At 40.2% G+C, this 16,407-nt stretch overlaps 1 protein-coding gene across 1 annotated transcript in view; it reads left to right on the top strand.

Moving 5' to 3' along the window:
- The window catches only part of strbp (spermatid perinuclear RNA binding protein), an 86,544-nt gene that overhangs the window by 60,093 nt on the left and 10,044 nt on the right, over positions 1-16,407 (top strand). Inside the window, exons 8-19 of the mRNA XM_059357588.1 lie at positions 2,118-2,230; positions 3,165-3,260; positions 3,968-4,079; positions 4,857-4,954; positions 7,020-7,125; positions 7,960-8,043; positions 8,731-8,939; positions 10,672-10,824; positions 11,093-11,227; positions 11,771-11,911; positions 12,278-12,407; positions 12,787-12,840. Coding sequence (XP_059213571.1) covers positions 2,118-2,230; positions 3,165-3,260; positions 3,968-4,079; positions 4,857-4,954; positions 7,020-7,125; positions 7,960-8,043; positions 8,731-8,939; positions 10,672-10,824; positions 11,093-11,227; positions 11,771-11,911; positions 12,278-12,407; positions 12,787-12,840 — 1,431 coding nt within the window. The remainder of the gene's footprint in view (positions 1-2,117; positions 2,231-3,164; positions 3,261-3,967; positions 4,080-4,856; positions 4,955-7,019; positions 7,126-7,959; positions 8,044-8,730; positions 8,940-10,671; positions 10,825-11,092; positions 11,228-11,770; positions 11,912-12,277; positions 12,408-12,786; positions 12,841-16,407) is intronic.

Genomic DNA, 16,407 nt, shown 5'->3' on the forward strand with positions numbered 1-16,407 from the left:
GAGGGATGCATGACACCTACAAGGAGACACAAAAGAACAACCAAACGAGGCTAAACAAGAGACCAATTGTCTTGTAATCCAGCCATGTTGGTAACGTTTAAGAGAGTCTGTTAAATAGAACTGAAAGCCACACAAGCTAATGCACAACAACACAGTACACACATTTAATAAAAGTAAAAGCTATCCAGAGAATGTTTCAGTAATCTCTGGCTATTTAAATGCTCTTAGATAGATCAATAGTGCCTTCTGAGTTGATGTCAGACATTCGATATATTGGTTTAAAATACTGCTTGGTCATTTTATCTCCCACTTTAATCAGTCAACATGTGAATCAGGGTTAGTGCGTTTGATTTGATACAGTTCACAAGACTAGACACAGTTTAATGTTTGACTGAATAGACGGTATTGCATGCCTGCATGCTCTTTAAGCTCAGATACAGCTATTGCTTTGTGCAGTCACAGAGAGAAGGAGGGTTCTGTGACAGTAAATTAGAGGAGACACGGAAGCAAAGGGAATTTTTTTAAACCAGACTGAGGGGGAAGACAGCGTCAGTAACACAGAAGGAGATAATGATAAAATAAGAGCGCTGAGTGAGGGAGAGGCCAACAGAGCATTTGAGAGAGCAGCGGGAGGACAAGTAAGTGAGAGGAGAAAGACTATAATGATCCACTAGCAGCTGAGCGATCCCACATGCAGCTGGGATCACTGACAGACCTTGAGAAACACCATTATACATCACACCAAAACACAAATACACATACCGCTGCATGTATTAGACAGAAGAGGAGCTGCCTTGCAATATTGGCCAGATGACTTCAGGGATAATGTGAGATAGATGTTCACTTGCTGCTACACATTGGACACATTTGACATTTCGACTTAATATCTCTTCGGGGAAAGATTTTCATTTCACGAGAGAGTGATGAGGAAAATATTTACCAAGTTGTGTTTTCATAGAGACCCAAATGGGCTCTTTAGTGTGTTTTATGTCACCTCCAGTAGGTCCCACACACAATAAACCCTCTTCAGAAACCCCATGTAACCGCACTCATTCATATACAGCTGCGTTTGATTCAGCTCGCCTTGCACATCATAGATTTTGTGCTGAATCTAAAGTAGCAGAATTGGTTAGAGCGTAGTAACTCAACCATGTTGGTGTGCTTGGAGCCATGAATCAAACGCTTACATATAAAAGCGTAAAGAATGCTCCTCTTTTACCACGATGCTCTGACTAAACCCTGCCTTGATCCCTCCTGTGTTGTGTTTGTCTGAGACTGGGTTAAATCTATCTTAGATTTTTTATTTCTTTTCTTTTCAGTTCTACTTTAGGAGCGCTTGATTCTGTGTTTGCCCAGACAGGGAGTTGCTTTCTCTGCACCATTTCTCTATGAGCTTTTTGAAATCAAGTGCACCTTTAGTAATCCAGAAGAAAAATAAACTCCTATTTTGACTCCTGCCTGGTGCAGACTGGATCAAAATAAATGAAATCCTCCTCAAATACATAAAGGAGAGATTGATTTACCTTGCTGGGCACAGCGAAATAAGTGGTTGTGTCCCAACAATGCCCACACATTAAATCAAACACTCCTTAGGTATTTGGTGTATGTCTGTGGGGGGCTCTCCATCCCACAAAGTTGTCTCTTCCCTTGTGACCCCAGTTGCTCTCCCTTTCACTGATTTGTCAGTGACTGGATGGATGTAAAACTGCTAAATCACTGTTGAATAGTGTGTGTAATTTTCAACACATATATGTATACGAGGGGCAGTGCATCCTGGGCTAAAGATGTCAACATGTGATGCAGTTAACACATGTTAGACTGATCACAGTGTTGAAAATGACACACCATTTAAAGAGTGTTTTTCTGAACATTCATCACAGATCTGTGACCTGTAGAGAGTCAGCGCTTTCTACAAGGAGAGGAACAACTTTATGGCATGAAAAGCACCTTGTATGTACCAAAATATCCATGCATGTGTGTGTGTATGTGTGCATTCACACACAATCCTCGAGTGTGTCTGCACACATTCACACACGCACAATTCAAACACACACACTCAGACATGACGTGTGTGTGTTTTACGTTCTCTATATTGGGTTGTTATTGTTTTGTGGCAGTGTTGGGTGCTGCTGCGCAGACAGTGGAGGCTGAGGAGGAGGAGGGGGAGGTGCTGGATAGACACAGATGTCTGTTGGCCCTGGCAGCGCTGCGACACGCCAAGTGGTTCCAGGTCGGCACCCACTCACTTCCTGTCTTCCTGCCCGATGCTTATTGTAGCCTGACGATTCAGCCAAAGGGAACACACTCGCGTTCAGCTAATGCTGTGGTGCTTATTATGCACACTCAGTTATCTAGAATAGATAGAAGTGTAGAAAAAAACTTCCTAAAATAAATTTGGATGTATATGTTATAATGATTACAAATTATATTCTAGTTAAAGGCAATGTGGCTGATAAAGATATGTTTTTATGCTTGCTCATTTTTGCAGGATGTTTGTTATACAACATCATGAATTAAAAATTCACATCAGTTACATAAATACTTTCAAATTCTATCAATCTTTTAAATTATCTCAAAATGTGTATTTTTCACTCTATACAATGTTGCAACTGGCCCACTGTATATGAACTGGAAAAACATGGAAAAAGAAGTAAAAGTAAAAAGAATCGTAAGGCTACAAAAGCAATGGTTGATATTTGTTTTTCTTTTTGGCTATTATGTGAACCTGCCTGCTCTGTATAGTATGTCAATGCTTCCTTTTGATTCCCCACCCATACCCTTCCCCATCTATCTCCCAACTCACTTAACTTACTGACAAAAAAAAAGTACAAGTTCAGAATATAGGTATTTTCTGAAGACATAGACATAACTGATTTTTTTCCAATTCAAAAAAAAATTCAGTAAAAATTTTTTATTAAACTAAATTCAAAATGTTTACCATCTTAAACTCAGGATATTCATTCTCTGTGGGGTTCCAGACAGAAATCATTTCATTATGTGGCTTTGTGGTGTGAAGCAGGCTGTTTATCTGTATGTGTTTGCACAAATACCACTCCCCCTGCACTCAATTTGTTCCCTTCCTCCCTCTCTTTCTGTTTAATCTTCCTTCTTGCATTCCTCCGCCTTTCCTTTTTCTCTCCTCTCCATCCCTCGATCTCTCTCAGGCTCGAGTGAACGGGCTTAAGTCCTGCGTTATCGTCCTCAGGATACTTAGAGACATGTGCAATAGACACCCTGTCTGGGAACCTCTCAAGGGATGGGTGAGTCTTCTGCTGTAATTAACTGTGTTTTTATGCTGTTATGTGCATTTGCCCATTATTTCAAAAATGTCCTCCATATCCCTGATGTAATGGGAGGCCCATATTTCTAATAACATTTGAAGAATTGTGCTAAAATATCATCCATAGGAGAAATGTGTGTCTCGTTCACGGCTGAAGAATTCCAATGCATAAAAGAGTCTAATTAAGATCTGATTGACAGACATGCTGTTTATCATGTTAGCAAGAAGGATGAATTATGTTTACAGAGAAAACCACTAAATATATTATGTAAATTCAACATTTAAGCAACAGATGGATGGATGGATTTGTTCCAGTCCACACTTTGTGACTTTAAAGTCATATAATGTAGGTAGCGACCAAATTGCCTTCATATGGTAGGATCAAGTATCAAAAAAATGACTTTTCATTCAAAAACAAATTTCTATACCTGATAATAAATAACAATACATCTAATCAGCATCAGTAAGCCACTTAGCATGCAGCATGGTTGTACCAAGATCTAATATTGCTGTTGACTGGCTGTCTAATGTTACACAATGTTAAAGCATGAAGGAGAAATCGTATAGGCATTATGTAAAAAATGTTAAATTGATTTTATTTAAATTTCTTCACAGCTGCATTCACAGACGTTTTCATTCATGTCTAAGTGTGTCTGTGTGTGTGTGTGTGTGTGTTTGTTCTTGCAGCCCTTAGAGCTTATCTGTGAGAAGGCAATTGCCACCTGCAACAGACCTCTCGGGGCTGGAGAAGCCCTGCGTCGAGTCATGGAGTGTCTGGCCTCAGGCATACTGCTACCAGGTACGGAGCCATGGTGAATGCATGAATGTACAGCTGGAGAGATTAGCGAAATCAACAGAGGAGCATGTGTGCTTTCATTCAAATTGGCATCACAGTGGAATGTAGATGTAGCGAGGGAGCATGCAATATTTGGGTAGATGAGCGGCTTTATCGAGACTCTGCTTGGCACATTTTTGAGCAGTTTGTCTAAGAGAGGTCAAGACATTATCAATGACCCGGCAGAGCATAGCTGTCTGAGGAATCTTAATTAGGAGCAGCTGAAGGCTTTCTTTACAAAATCTTATGCATCCATAGCAAAAATCCAATTATTCAAAAGTTTAATTTAAGACTTTCATTTTACTTAATTTAAAAAACTGTATGTGGATGTTGAAGATACAGTAAATGTGTCCTTCTAGACTCAAGGTTATTTAGGTCCTACTTAAGAGAGTACTGAGAAAAGATTTTTTTTTTTTTAATGTGGAGTGGTGAACTTGAATGTCTGCTTAAGTTTAATTTACAGGTTAAAAAATGACAGGAGAATATATATTCACCTACAGTTTTCAAATTTAATACAAATGTAGCTTGGGATTTCTACCTTAAAAATGAAGTGACTGGTTTGAATCTCTCACCGCCAGTTTGACCAGTTAAATTCTCCTGGTGTTGTTATTTTAATAGTCATTGTGACTCATATCATGACAGTGAAGCCTAATTAAATGTTGCTGAGCTGCAGCGTCATTGCATAAAGTGACAACAACTGACTTTGTGTCTGTGTGTGTTGTCTCCTGTCACTTCCCCCAGGTGGTCCAGGTTTACACGACCCATGTGAGAAAGAGCCAACAAACACACTAGCCAACATGACCGACCAGCAGGCTGAGGCCGTTACCTACCGCGCACAGGTACACACACACACACACACACACACACGTCAGCTTAAAGACACAGTTGTTATCACCCAGCTGTACTTGCCCTGAGCTGTCAGTGTGTGGGAATAAGTAAGCAACACGCCCATTACCAGACAGAAAGACCCCGTCACCACCCCAACCACACGATCTGCATGCACACTCACATCCACACTTGTGTGAGCGTGCATGCGCGTCTCCAGAAAGAGCTGTGTGGTGCTGCATTTTAATGATTGGTGTGGGAAACTATTGCCATTGCAAGCCATAAATCCATCTCTGACACCCCGAGGACAGTATTTGTGTGCACACACTGTGGGCGTGCGTGCTGTCATGTCCTTCTTCACACACACACTCGACTGAGCAGGGCAGCCTCTGAGCCGCATGGCTTAGTGAATCCTGCCGTCCATTTCCTTTGAAGGCAGCCTGAACGAGGCTGGAATGTCAATGGGGATAATTGTATTGGAGCAGATACAAGAGCAGATAGAAGAGAGGGAGCTGTTCTGTCAATGAGCTACACCGAGCCTCATGAATATCTGAGACACTCCAACTCCCTAATGGATTTGTATTAGCAGAGCCACTGTGGCCCATTCTGGTTATCTTTCTGATTGTTTGTGTAGATAGAGGATGTGTACATTAGATCGAGGATGATAAATTAAAAGAATACTTCACCCTTTGTATAATGTATATCTGCATATTAATTACTCAACCAGTGTTATCTTGAATTCTTGACCTTTTTCTTTGGCAGGCCCCACTGTAAACGGAGAAACATAAAACAGAATAAGTCCTTGATGAGTTGAAGTGAATGGAGGCCACATTTAACAATAGAAAAAGTTGATCAAACCCATCCAGTCGTATGCTCAGTACTTCCCAAATGCATGTATTTTCACTGAACGTGAGTAGCACCTGTGAGGTGGGTTATGCAGTGTGCACGTGTTTTAAATAGTAAGATTTTGGAAAAATGCATGTGTTTAGGAAGAACTGAGCACACGACAGGATAAATGAGACTTGGACTATACCCCACAAGTTGTGTGAGAATTGTAAAGTAGAGTTTGTTTTTCATATATTTTTGTTGCCAATTAACGCATCCATTTTCAGAATCTTCGTTCACTGTAGAGGTGTGCAAGAAAAATAACATTTTCTTAAATAATTCACTGTAATATGGGGCGAGTAATTGATTCAAATGGTCATGTTGTGGGTGAAGTATTTCTTTAATATACAGACATACTGGTCAGTATGTTGGCTGATGTTATTAATAATAAGAGGGAAATATGAAAAAGCACGTCTACTCTGGTTATCTTTGAGTACAAGCTTGTGTGTGTTGCAAGAAGACTCAAGATGTCTTATATAATATATCTGTAGACATACATTAATTAACAGGTCTTGCAGAGATGTAATGCTTATTTACATATATACCTTTGCCCATGCACTTCTATGTTTGGACATGGCCTTTTTACATTTATGAATATAATTATGAATATCATTTCACCAGCCTGAATATTCTATCCTAATGTTTTGTCCCTCTCGGTTTTTAAAACCAAAATTTACCACCTCCTGCTTTGTCCTACATTAGTGCAGCAGCTACAACAGAATTTCTGATCAAGATATACATTATTGATTCATCATACTCTTCATGAGGGAAGTCACGTCACAGCAAGACTGCTGTAAGAGCAGAGTAACTGGATGTCTGTACAAATCGTCTATCTTGGATATAGCGGCTTTGAGTATTTTTAAAAGTGCTATATAAATCCAATAAATTATTATTATTATTATTATACATATAGCAAACTGCAGGGCACTCACTTTGCATTGGACAGTGTTCCCTTTATTGGAAAGTAAAATGATTCAGGATCATATTTAAATAGATTCCCCCTTTTTTGCTAACTGGAAGTGTGCTGTCTGAAAGAAGTGGGCATTTGGAAATCAGGGAGGGTCTAAGAAAGTCACTCAAGTTGAATTATGGAAAAGTAATATCGAACTTTAAGTAAGTGCACTGTTAAATTGCTGGAATACGTCTTTGCCAGTAAAAGAAGAGCAAATAATTTGCGTGTGTTACCTTCAACAGCATGCCCTCAGACTCATGGCGTTCGGACAAATCTACAAGGTGTTGGAGATGGAGCCTCTTCCCTCAAATAAACCATCGCAGAAATACCCTTGGTCTGATAAAGAAGGTGTGTCTACTTGCTTGTCTGCCTCAGCATGTGTGTCTTCTGTCCAGTGTATCCCCTGCATGTCTTTCTGTCCTTGTCTGGCCTGATTATCTTTCTATTTAGGCTTTCAGTCTCTATGTATCAATTTTTTGGTGTCTCTGTTAATCTGTCACTGTGAAAGCTTGTTCGTCCATCTGTCATTCTCACATGAAACCTACAACATTCCTTGGTTCATGTGGAGGGCTTTTGGTCATAGGTCGGATTTCCCATCAAATCTTTTCACACATGACGTGACCTTTGGTGGTTTTTCTACCCACAAGCACTGACAGCACTGTCAGTATTACTGAAGTGTGAAGCACCACCAAATATGATGTTTTGCCTCCTTTTTGCACAAAATTTTGTTCAGTGTCACACCGAAAGCATGTCATAGTCATAGTGAAATTTTATCAACTTTTTATGCAGAAATGTTTATGCTTTTGTTCACACAAGAGCAAGTTGGCAAATTTTCAGAACGGCTTTCATGGAAAATCGACTCAAGCCTGTTAGTGCCTTATGACACTGTCATGATACTTTGCCAAAGTATTTACAGATTAAGGTGCATGTAGGGAAGGAGCTTATAGGTCTTTCTCATTGTTTGTTGGTCTGTCTGTCTGTCTGTTCTGTTTATCCTGTCTGTGAGTTTATCATCTTTATGCTTTTTCTCCCATATTGTTTGTTTTCTGCGCCTTTGCCTCGCTTTTTTTTAATCACACATAAGAGCCTTTGTGTATGTTCATATTAACATCTCTTCTAGTCACTGACTGATTAGTAACTCTATATTTCTCTTTGCGTCCCTCCCTCTTGATTTGGCTCCAGGCTTAGGTCTGAAGAGGCCATATGAGGATGGAGCGATGGATGACAAGGACCTCATCAAGAAGATGAAGAGGAATCTTCGGAAAGGTACAAGAAGGAAGGAAAGAGTCAGAGTGTTATTTCCTGATTGTTTCTGTTCATTCCACCTCAATCTATTCAAAGATGGAAAGAAATACATTTCTGACCTAAGAAAGTAGGGGTAAATAAATACCACCTTTCAAATGTTTTATTCAGCATGGGATCATCTTTAGTCTTATTCAAACCACTAAAAACAAAACAGCACAATGCTTACAGATGGAAGCAATCATATTGTTGTCCACAGACAAGCCTTACTTCTCTTCCCCGTCTCTATTTTTTCCCCGCCTGCTTCTCTCCCTTCCACTTTCCTTCCATCCCTTGGAGGCAGATCAATAGTATTGATTGCTAACATTTTAGTAGGCCACCCAACCATCCCCAGCTCTTTCTTCATACAAGGAGAAGATGAACCACGACTAATGGAGACAGAGAGGCATTTTTAGATATTGACAAACTGGAGGAAAGTGATTGAAAGAGAAAGAAAATAGAGAGGCCCCTTTATTCATCATGAAAACAACCAGCAAGGGTGCTGAAAACCTTTCGAAAAAGTGATTTATTACATATAGTATTTCTGAATTGGCCCAGTCTGTCCAATTCCGGCTGGATAATTGGTACAGCCCCTACAAAAGCTTATTAAATCTATCCTAATGTGCTCTTCTTTCTATTGTAACCATACTCCCTCCATTTCTTTTGCATTAGTCCTAGACAGTAAAGCCATAGACTCCAACCAGCCAATGAACGCCCTGATGCGGTTGAACCAGATCCGGCCGGGGCTGCAGTATCGCCTGCTGTCCCAGTCGGGCCCGGTTCACGCTCCAGTCTTCACCATGTCTGTGGACCTGGATGGAACCATTTACGAAGCATCTGGATCCTCCAAGAAGACCGCCAAGCTCCACGTTGCCGTCAAGGTAAGAAAGACAATTTGAGTAAACTGTGTGTGTGGTGTGTATGTGCAAGGACAAGAACATCCTTTCTGATTTATGTTTGTGTGAAATGATATAAAAGACCCACCAATCGAAAAAGAGGGATTCTTCTTCTTTGGCTACCTGAAGAACTTTCTAAGCTCCAGCTGCAGCCAAACCTGTGTGTATCTATTAATGTGTTTCTGTATGTGTATGCCTATTGGTGTGTGTGTGCTTGTGAGGAGGGATGGAGGTGGGCAAATCCATGTAATCCCAAAGTGGTTGTGAACAAAGAGGCTCTCCAGAGCACAGAGCCAGGATAATCCGCTCGACGCTCCATTCCCATAAAAGGCTCTTTCTCCCCCTTTTCCATTCTCCTTCTCGCTCACTTTCTTTCTCGCATGTACTCACCTTTTGATCTACCCTTCTCTCTCTGTTTCTCTCTCTCTCTCTGCTGTACTGTAATGGCTGGTTCAGCAGCTGTAACACAATCATCCATTTGGGTCAAATACGTGTCGTTCTTCTATTCTCTTCTGTGCACATATTGTTCTGAATCACTTTGCTCCTCTCTGTGTGCTGTCGAGGACTTCCTCATGTGACTCTGTACAGCCAGTGATTTATAATAGCTTCATTGTAACCATTGTGGGAATTAGATTAAACTCTGCCGTGTCAGTATGTGTAGTATGCTGTGGTGTTCTTTGTGAAAATAGAGTCATTTGTGTCATCAACATATTTACGAATGTGGTTGTATTTCCTGTCTTTGCTCTGCTTTTCATCCTCATTGCCTTGGGTAACAGCTTTCTACTTTTATGGCTGATAATGCCAATAAAGTCTGTTCTACATAGAGCCATCACACACAAAGGAACATTAATGTATCAGTGGAAAATTGTTCTCTTATTGCAAAATCTGTCTCATCCCCTTTAGTGTGTTATATATTATCCATTTAGCAACATAACATAACATATTTTACACAACCTATAACATTATCTAGAGTGTTTATATTGTAGCTACAGTAGTAAGACCATGCTGCTCTTTAAGTCGCTTTGGATGCACCAAAAATAAATATAACCATTTAGACCCCCAAATTAGAAGAAAAATGTAAGTCATTAAAAAATGTTGTTTTTCTAATCAGAGCAACTGTCATAGCATATTACCATTTTCCCAGGGATATCAACTGGTTGATTGCTAACATGCACTGGTCAAAATTGAAGTCAGACTGTCAAAAGTGTCCACCCAGTCAGCAAAACAGAACTCTCTGTGGACCAAACTGTCATTTTTCATTCCTTTTTCACAAAATCCATGAACTGTTTTCTCATTCAAACTCCACCACCTGCAAAACACGACATATTTGCAACACAAGTGCTAACACACTGTTTTCAAAACTGTTAAAACACTTTCAAAACAGCATGAGGGCAAATTATTTTAGCACTTCTGCAATAACCATTTTGAATACAGCACTTGTGTATTACTTCCTGTTGTTATCAGTGAGAATGTATGCTTTCTGAGTGAGAATTATTGCCAGTTGCTAATTGAAGGAGCTAATCGTGAGACATGTTTGAAGTATCTTGTTGGTTTAAGTGACTTTTGGAGGCGAGATTAACTGTCTGGTCAGGATGCATGTTGCAGATTGTAGGAATAGTTTTGAAAAAGTGGCTTTAGTATTTTAGGCTTTATTTTTTGTTTTCCATTTCTTCCTTCCTAACTTCTTTTATTTTTTATCATCATCTTCCCTCTCTAGGTTCTCCAGGCGATGGGCTACCCGACAGGTTTCGACTCAGACCTGGACCCCATGAGTTCAGATGAGAAGTCGGATGGTGAAGGGAAGAGTGAGACTTCGTCGCACACTAGCAATAACCCAACACACTCCTCGGACAGTTCCAACACACTGGAGGTGAGATACATGGCTGATAGATGAATTCATGCACTCAGTTCAAAATGCTTTCTTAACCTTTAAGTCTGGGGAATTTGATTGTAAGTGATTATCAGTCACTCTAGTTTACAGACATTTAAGCAAAGGGATAAAAACATTAAATCTCTACCGTGCTTACAGTCATGCTCTTGTTCATGCGCATCACGCTCAATCCCCCAGGTTTACTGTCTAATATAGCTATGAAGATGCTTCTAAATTAGATTACTTTAATAATCTTTTCTCTCCCCAGGTACGAACTCAGGGTCCCATACTGACGGCAAGTGGAAAGAACCCTGTCATGGAGCTAAACGAAAAGAGACGAGGCCTCAAATACGAACTCATCTCTGAAAGTGGAGGCAGCCATGACAAACGCTTTGTTATGGAGGTGAGAGCTTCATGTACACACACACAGACTGACTTTTCTGATAAAAGATTATAAAAGATGTAAACATTGAATAGAGTGTGGAGCCATGACAAAAAACATAGAAAAAATGCACATGCACTTTAGGCAGCCCGGCAGAGACACATACAGAGGCTTAGCTCAACACACTCAGAAACAGGCCGATCACTGGTGGCGTCAATCAGTCAACTTGGTTCCTGGAGCAGGCCTGTTCTCTGTTGGGTGTCTTGTTTTCCGACATGCCTGGCTGCTCCATCGCTCCGCTGATTGATTAGCAGGCCTGCTTGACAGCAGGGCATCGCTAAACAAGCCGTCCTGTTCTGCCAGACTGGCTGGCTGAGTTACTGATGGCTGATAAACGCATGGACGAATTATTATGTGATTGTTAGTATTGAAAGAGTTGTAGCATAAAATACAAATAGAAATGATAAATAGAATAGACAATCTAAATATGATTTCTTCTTTTGTTTAACCTCAATTATAAAACATGTTTTGTTTAATATTTTACGTTCTGTGTTTGCATTTCAGGTGGAGGTCGATGGGCAGAAGTTTCGTGGGGCAGGCCCCAACAAAAAAGTAGCAAAGGCCAGTGCTGCTCTGGCAGCTCTGGAAAAGCTCTTCTCTGGTCCCAACGCAGCTGCAAATAAGAAAAAGAAGATCTTGCCTCAGGTAGAGAGACACAGTACATACCAGACACAGAGGGCACTTCTTCAATCTAAAGCATTTACACACAGAATGAAACGTACAATCACAGAATCTGTCAGTCTCTTCCTTCAGAGCAAAACTGTCAGTGCAGCTTTAAAGATGATGAAGTTTTAAACATCTTTACACACCTCTTCATCTCTGTAGAGGTGTAGGATGGTTTGTCCACTGTGTTCACCCATCAGTAACCAATAGCACTTTGTTTAACAAGGCTTTAATCTGTCCAATACAAGACAGTTATCAGACCACCACTCTTCCACTTATGTTATAAATCATTCTGACAGATTGTGTGAATGTTTGAAGCACAACTGCAAATGATGTGTCTGTGTTCAGACTAAAGGAGCTCTGGCGGCGGCAGCAGCAGCCTCAGCAGTAGCAGCTCAAGTAGCCAGAGGAAGAGGAAGAGCAGCCCTCGCGAGAGGAGCCTTCGTCAGTGCAGCCGCACCTGGATACGTCACACCAGGTAGTGAGAGGATGTCTAGTTTTCTTGTTTTACTAAGACAGTAAGCATTTTTTTTAGAAATTACTTTCCATTTTCTTTTTCCAGGGTAATTTTGTCACCATATGATTTTCTAACTGATTAATACATTTTTGAGATAATCAGCTGGACATCCACTTATATTTGAATCTGCTCTGTGTGTATAAATGAATGTACAGTGTGTTACTCTTGTTAGGAAGGAGTGTAACTTCCATTCAGGTCACTTAACCTGACCCCACAGCTGTCTGCTTTAGTGCAGGATGTCAAAAACACTCATCTAAACTTACTGAAGATGTTGAAAAATACAGCCTGGAATTAAACAAGTCCACAATTGAATTAGAACCTGTAACCTGTTCTCCACCAGGCTTTGGGACACCGTATGGCTACAGCCCTGCTGCAGCAGCTGCTCCTGCATACGGTATGTGCCTCTTGTTTGTTTTCCCTGTCAACTCGTTTCCCCCTCCTTCTAACGACTTTAACCTTCTTCAGCCTTCTCTCTTCTCCTAACCACACAGTTATCTTCTCACCCATCATACCAACTGCTAACGATTAGTGGGTAAATTAATTCTTAAGCAAGTTTATGTTATACCTCCACAACCCTTCTTCTCTACTTTCTTTTGCTTTAATTACTCCCCTTTTTTCAACATAAACTTGATCCACTTTTAATCCAAGTTTTAGTGTTTTATACCGTTGCCTCTTTGTAGCGTGCTTCAAGCAAATCTGTCTCTACTTTGGCTTATTATTCACTCACCACTTGTTTCTAAATCTGCTTGTTTCCACTCACTTCTTCATATTTTACGGTCGGATCACTACTTTGCCAGTAAAGAGCTGCTGTCAGTCTCAACCTTTTATCTCAAAACTCCCAGAAACTGATGATAATCGTGATGACACAGACACCTGCAATTTTTCAATAAAAATAGAAAAGAGTAGGAATTTTACAATAAAACAGCCACTTCTAACTTTTCAAGCCTCCCTGGACTGATAATAACTCAAATACACTGCCTTTGCTGCCAACATCTTCATTCCTATTGAGATTAACAGAACACATAGTGCGAGTTCCTCACTTTATCACTGTTATTTAAGACTGCGGTGGCAAGGCCACTGCAGTGCTGCTGCTGTCATGTTACTGCTGCTAAGGGGTTTCCATGTCCTGCCTGCTGAAAGTGGCCACTGAGCTCGTTCACATATACGCATACCTATACCAGTCCTTGACCTTTAACAGCAGTGGAATTGGTGCAAAATTCGCTCACACATTCGTCGCTCTGTCACACACAGTCATATTTACCTCAACAGACTCGGCCTTGTGTGGCGTGTGCACACATGTAGCATTGGGAGGCGCCTCCATCCATCCTACAGCTTTAAGTTTGAATGAGTCTTATGTGTTAGAGAAAACTGATCTGGGGCCCCAGCAGATGCTGAGTACCCCCTTGAGATCCCTGAATATGAAGTGCGCCATAGTTTTTCTGTTTATGGTGGAGCGGGAGCACTGCGTCCGTTTGGGGAGTTTCGTTTCAGTCCCTGGCACAGTTTTTTAACATGTTATTGTGTCTTCATTACTGGCTGAAATATTCAGAATTCAGCTGTAGTTGAATTTTAACAAAATTCAGACTGGTATAATTAATTATGTCACTCTTTTTATTTACAAGTTTGTTAATGGCAAAGCCGTCCAAAATTTTGAAAACGCATTCAGTAGGCTGCTTCATGCCTGGCCAGTGAACAGACTTATCCAATAAAAAGGTGATTAAATGCCCTGTATCTTTTGTGGGAGTAATAAAGCATGAGTCGTTGCACACTGTGTGCATCTCTGCCCCCATGACTCATCAGTATATGTCACGTATCCTCGTGGGTGAGCATTGTGACTTCAGCTGCCTGGAGCTTTAACCTGAGCTGTAACCTCCCACAATTCTTCAATTCACAGAACTTCAATTCATGTTATTTGAAAAGAAAATAATAAAACCTGAAGTATGTCATGGAATGAAAAGTTCATCCTCGCAATTTGCGTCAGCACAGAAGATGTATGTTTAGACCTTATTGTGCTGTTTTTTGTCTCTGTTAGCTTGGATTTTTGAAAATATGAGTCAGAACACAAACATACATTGTTGACTTTTAATGCTGAGCTGCAGGTGAAGAGAACATTAGGAATGAGAGATTGTTTTTTACACTGTCTGTATTGTTAATAGTAAATCCAATTTCCAGAATTAGAGGAAAAAGTGTCCAGATTGTTAAAAAACAATCTGTGGGTTGGCTCCACTGGGGCTTACTTTTCAATCAGAAGGGAGAAAAAAGGCACATGAAAACATTAGAACTACTCTCTTATCTACTGAACACAAAGCTTTCATCCCGCTTCCTGCTTTTTCGCTGTGCTCTGGCACCCGTGGCTGCTTTGGGCTCTCTTGTTGGCAAACACTTAAAACACATTCTAGGATACTGCTGGGCTCACTAGAACACCAGAACATTCTGTGGTGCTCAGAATATTAGCGTTAATGTAGAACATCAGATCATACAGAACATTATATCATAGAACATAGAACAGTGGATCATTCAAAACGTTATGTCATAGAACATTAGATCGTAGAAGACAGGAAATCCTACCATAGAATGTAGAATGTTGGACCTGATAAGAAAGACAGGACATCAAATTATTAAAGTAACATTCATAAGAGCATTAAAGAGAACAAAGAACGTTAGATCATAGAAGATAGAAAATTCCTATACTTTACAGGACAGCAGAAACAATAACCTCGCCTTCTCATCTGTCTCCTTTAAAGGATTATTCCATTTTATGACAACTTGGGTCCTAAATTAGTTGTTTTGTCTATTATTCCTATTGTTAATAACAATGCTGTACTCATCAGATTAATTGTTGAGATCTGGCAACTTGACACCATTGAAAAGAACCAAACCCCAGATATGCCTAATGTAATCAAAAACAAAGGCAAGTGTTTCAATGTTGCAGGTGTGTCAAGTCATCGCTCTTTTATTTGTTTATTTTTTCGGCCATAAACCGTAACCGGTTTCTCACAATAGTAATAGAGGCCGAAAAAACAGTTGCATTAGATTGAAAATTCTTGTCAATGTGCTGCTTGTAATTTTTCACGGGAATGTCACGTCAGACACTTAATCATCATTAATAGATAATAACAGACATTTATTTAAATAAAAGTCTACACGATTATTACTTTAACGTGCTGAGTACAATGTTTTCGTAATCGATGGAAAAGATTGGTTAACCTACCAAAATAAGACCCAAGTTGTAACAATAAACTGAAATTAATCTGTAACTTTGGCCATCTGTTTTCTTCTCTTTAACACTGAATCTCTCTCCTTCTCGGTTCTTCTCACCACCGATGAAGGGTGTCACCTCGTGTACGCTCAATCCTGCCTGTTTTCACACACTTACACTCCCCCTTAGGGAGCCCTGTTTGTGTAGTGCAAGGGCTGTTTGTTGGGCCTAGATGTAGCGCAGTGAGTAGTGTAGTATAGTGAGAATAGAAACACTTGGTTTATTTGTTGCCCTGGACTCATGCAGAGCTGTGCTCTTCTCATGTCTCCCCTCTAGGTTTGCCCAAGAGAATGCTTCTGTTGCCTGTCATGAAAGTGCCCACCTACACCGTCCCCCACTACCACTTCTTTTAGCACAGGAGACACACCAAACACTTTTTCATACATACCAAACACTTTTTCCAAACCGTACAAATCGCTTTTTTTTAGAAGGGAATTTTTTTTCTACAGTATCAATGTTGGGGAGAGGATAACGGACTTGAGCGGAAGATTGAGTGGAGGATTTTTAAAAGCAATTTTTTTGCTTTTTTTCTGTTTTCTTACTGTTTCTAGAAACTTTTAAATAAAAAATACTGCAGGTTTAAGATCTTAAAAGATAAACAAAAACTTGAAGGATTGTACTGTGAATTGTGACCTCATTCTTTGAGTCTAAATTATATATATCAGCCTTTTGTTATTGTGTTTATTCTTTGCCAGGAAGAGG

This window comes from Centropristis striata, chromosome 19 (genome assembly GCF_030273125.1).
Source record: "Centropristis striata isolate RG_2023a ecotype Rhode Island chromosome 19, C.striata_1.0, whole genome shotgun sequence".
Taxonomy (NCBI): Eukaryota; Metazoa; Chordata; class Actinopteri; order Perciformes; family Serranidae; genus Centropristis; species Centropristis striata.